This window comes from Drosophila montana, unplaced genomic scaffold (genome assembly GCF_035044405.1).
Source record: "Drosophila montana isolate Dmon_TW-CO22-7 unplaced genomic scaffold, ASM3504440v1 contig_2622_1, whole genome shotgun sequence".
Lineage (NCBI taxonomy): Eukaryota > Metazoa > Arthropoda > Insecta > Diptera > Drosophilidae > Drosophila > Drosophila montana.
The window spans coordinates 1-2,966 of NW_026997486.1; the positions used below are offsets into that span (position 1 = coordinate 1).

The 2,966-nt window shown below is 43.7% G+C and overlaps 1 protein-coding gene across 1 annotated transcript; it reads left to right on the forward strand.

Annotated features, from left to right (window-relative positions):
• Nucleotides 1–1,624: 1,624 nt before the first annotated feature.
• LOC135429183 (cyclin-dependent kinases regulatory subunit-like) lies at nt 1,625–2,160 on the forward strand. Its single transcript, XM_064683438.1, has one exon. It carries the CDS (start codon nt 1,721–1,723, stop codon nt 1,946–1,948), a length of 228 nt encoding a protein of 75 aa, XP_064539508.1. The 5' UTR covers nt 1,625–1,720; the 3' UTR covers nt 1,949–2,160.
• Nucleotides 2,161–2,966: the final 806 nt, after the last annotated feature.

Below are 2,966 nucleotides of genomic sequence, written 5' to 3' on the forward strand. Positions count from 1 at the left end.
TCGGTCGGTGATGCTATTAAAGATGTGTTCGCTAACTAGGCTTTTAGCATTTAATTTTCATAATTGTATTCGTTAATTCACAATTAGTTAAGAAATAAACAAATTTGGTTTTATCTGCTCCACTGGTTTAATTCGACTGACTTAAGAAAAAGACTACAAGTATTGCGTCTGGGCTATTTGCTTAAAATACATAACTTAGAACATAACCGCAATACTGTTGCAATTGGAGGTCGTTGGAAAGGGTGGTCAGGGGGGTCAGGTGTCATGCCGGGTGTCAGTAGCTACAGGTTCCGGAGAGGGCCCAACCGAACATTGTGTTTTGCGCCACCGGCAGACCGTCTTGGCTCAATCTGAAGTTGATTTACCGTCTGAAGAATAACTTCCATGTTCGAGCCTTCGTACGGTACAAGCCCCTTCTGCACCGATTCGATTGACGGAAAGCCCAAGGGCCGTTGCCAAGGATGCATCGATGCGACTCGTTAGACTGCACGGATTGATAAGCGCTCGAGTCTCGAAGATTTTTGTTCCGTTTTCTTAGGAGCACTGATGCCCCTGCGCTGGATCGGGGCGAGAGTCACGTGGCCCTAGAAGGGCACTTCTTTTCCTCTCCTCTCCTTTTATGTGCAGCAAACTGTGATGGTCCTTGCCACAGGACCGCCAGCGATCATTGCTGCGGCACGATGATCGTGAATGCTCTTGGGTCAGGCAGTTGGGGCAGTACTTGTTTATCAATACTGCCCGGAGACGCTTCTCAGGGCTCAGGCTCAGGAAGCTTCGGCATCGGTACGGCTTCAATCCATGGGGCTGTTGGCTGGTGTTGTCTTGGTCTGGGACCATGTCGCTAAAGGAGGAAACAAGAAGCTTTTTTTTTTAAATTTGGTTTTGTAGACACAGAGGACAATACAGGTGTTAGTTTGGTGGTCTGAATCTACGGAATGGTGGCATTAGAATGAACTGGTAGGTGGATGAGCTTAGCCACGGGCCTTTTAATGACGCCGCGGGTAGTAAGGACATCTACCACGTGGACCATGTTATCCGTGCCTGGATGCGTAGCTTGGACTCGGCCGAGCCGCCATTCGTTGGATGGAATGTTATCTTCCTTGACGAAAACCATGTCACCGATCTGAAGGTTTCTCGTTGGATGTTCCCAATTGTTTTCTTTGTGCAACTCCTTTAGGTTTTCCTCTTTCCAATGGAAACAGTACTCCTGATTAACGGCTTTGAGACATTACCAGCGGTTCAGGATGGACGCTGCAGTCTCCTTAATTTCAGGCTCCGAAATGGATACAAGAGGACTGTCGACGAGGTAATGGCCTGGACCAAGGGCCAGTAGGTCAACCGGGCTCTCTGATAATGGAGAGATTTGCCTCGAGTTGAGGCATGTTTCTATTTTTGATAAGAGCGTGGATAACTCTTCAAACGTGTATTTGAAAGAGGAAGTGGCCTTGGAACAAACATCTCTTTCGACCGCGTCACTTATTACTTTTTTAAAATAACTGATAAAGTGAATTGTTTATAAACAATCGTATTAAATTGCCACAAAACGAGCAAACAAGTAATATAACATACGTAAAATCAGTGTGCACAAATAGGAACTGAGAAAAGGTCTTCTGCAAAGCGGATCTCAAATTTTGAACTTGCAGAAAAGGACGCCGACGTCAAACAGAAATTAAACGCCGCATTCCAACACCCTTATCCCTTATTCCAACATATTACAAAGATGAGCAAAGATATTTACTACTCGGATAAATACTATGATGAGAAATTTGAGTACAGACATGTGGTCTTGCCAAAAGAGCATGTGAAGCTGGTGCCCAAAACACATCTGATTACAGAAACCGAATGGAGATCAATCGGTGTGCAGCAGTCGCGCAGCTGGATACACTATATGATACACAAGCCAGAGCCGCACATTTTGCTATTTCGGCGTCGCAAAACGGAGGAGTAGGCGTACAAAAACACTCCCCGCACATACACACACACACACAAATACATGCATACACATTCACACCACATCTTACATATACGTATAAGCATACATGGAAGCGTTCCAGCTGACGCGACGGCGCAGCTGCTTCTGCGACTGCGCAAATGGTGGTAGCTGCACAACTGATGCGGCAGCGGCTGTAAACCAACAACAAATCCAACACACGCACGCATACAAACTCATTCATTTATTCTGTTTTTTTTAACAATATTCATATATATACTCCTTAAGTCCTGGCACACAAGTGTTTCATTGCTTTTGAAATACTCCCCACATATACATTTTCAAATTATGAATACGTTGCCATATTGCTATTATATCGAATTTGCCATATTTTAAAAATGTAATTGTATAACTGATTTTCTCCACATAAGCACTATTTGCGCCGTAAATTTCAGTTTTGCTTTTAGCCAAAGCACTATATACACTAACATCGTGAAACGCACAAAGCGTTATGAAAATTGCCTGCACATTTTCATTTTATATTAAAGAAATATGATTTGTGATCTAGAAAATTTTTATAAATACATAATGCATTATGTTTTAACATAATGTAAAATTAAAAATAAAAAAAAAAATACAAAAGAGACTCTTGAAGATCTTTACTCCCGCTTCCCACAAGCCACCCATGTGAGGGGCGCTTGGAGGGTTGAAGCGCCAGGACAAGTTTTGATGGCTGTAGGATGAAATTACACGCGTTTTCGCGGCTTCTATAAAGTCACGCGATAAAGATTTGGAGGCTCCAACGAACGTTTTGGGGGCACTCGAGAAAGAAATGGAGCGAAAGCGGCCAGGAATTTTTCAATCGTCAGGTCCAAAGTGGCTTCTAAGTGTGTGGCTCGAGTGCTGAAGCATACATAGACGCATTCATAGCCCTTGGTTATTAGACATGCTCGACCTGTGTAGTTTTTTATGTCAAACGGTCCTGTGAAATCGACGCCTGTATGCGTGAACGGACGGGAGAACGTGGATCATTCCA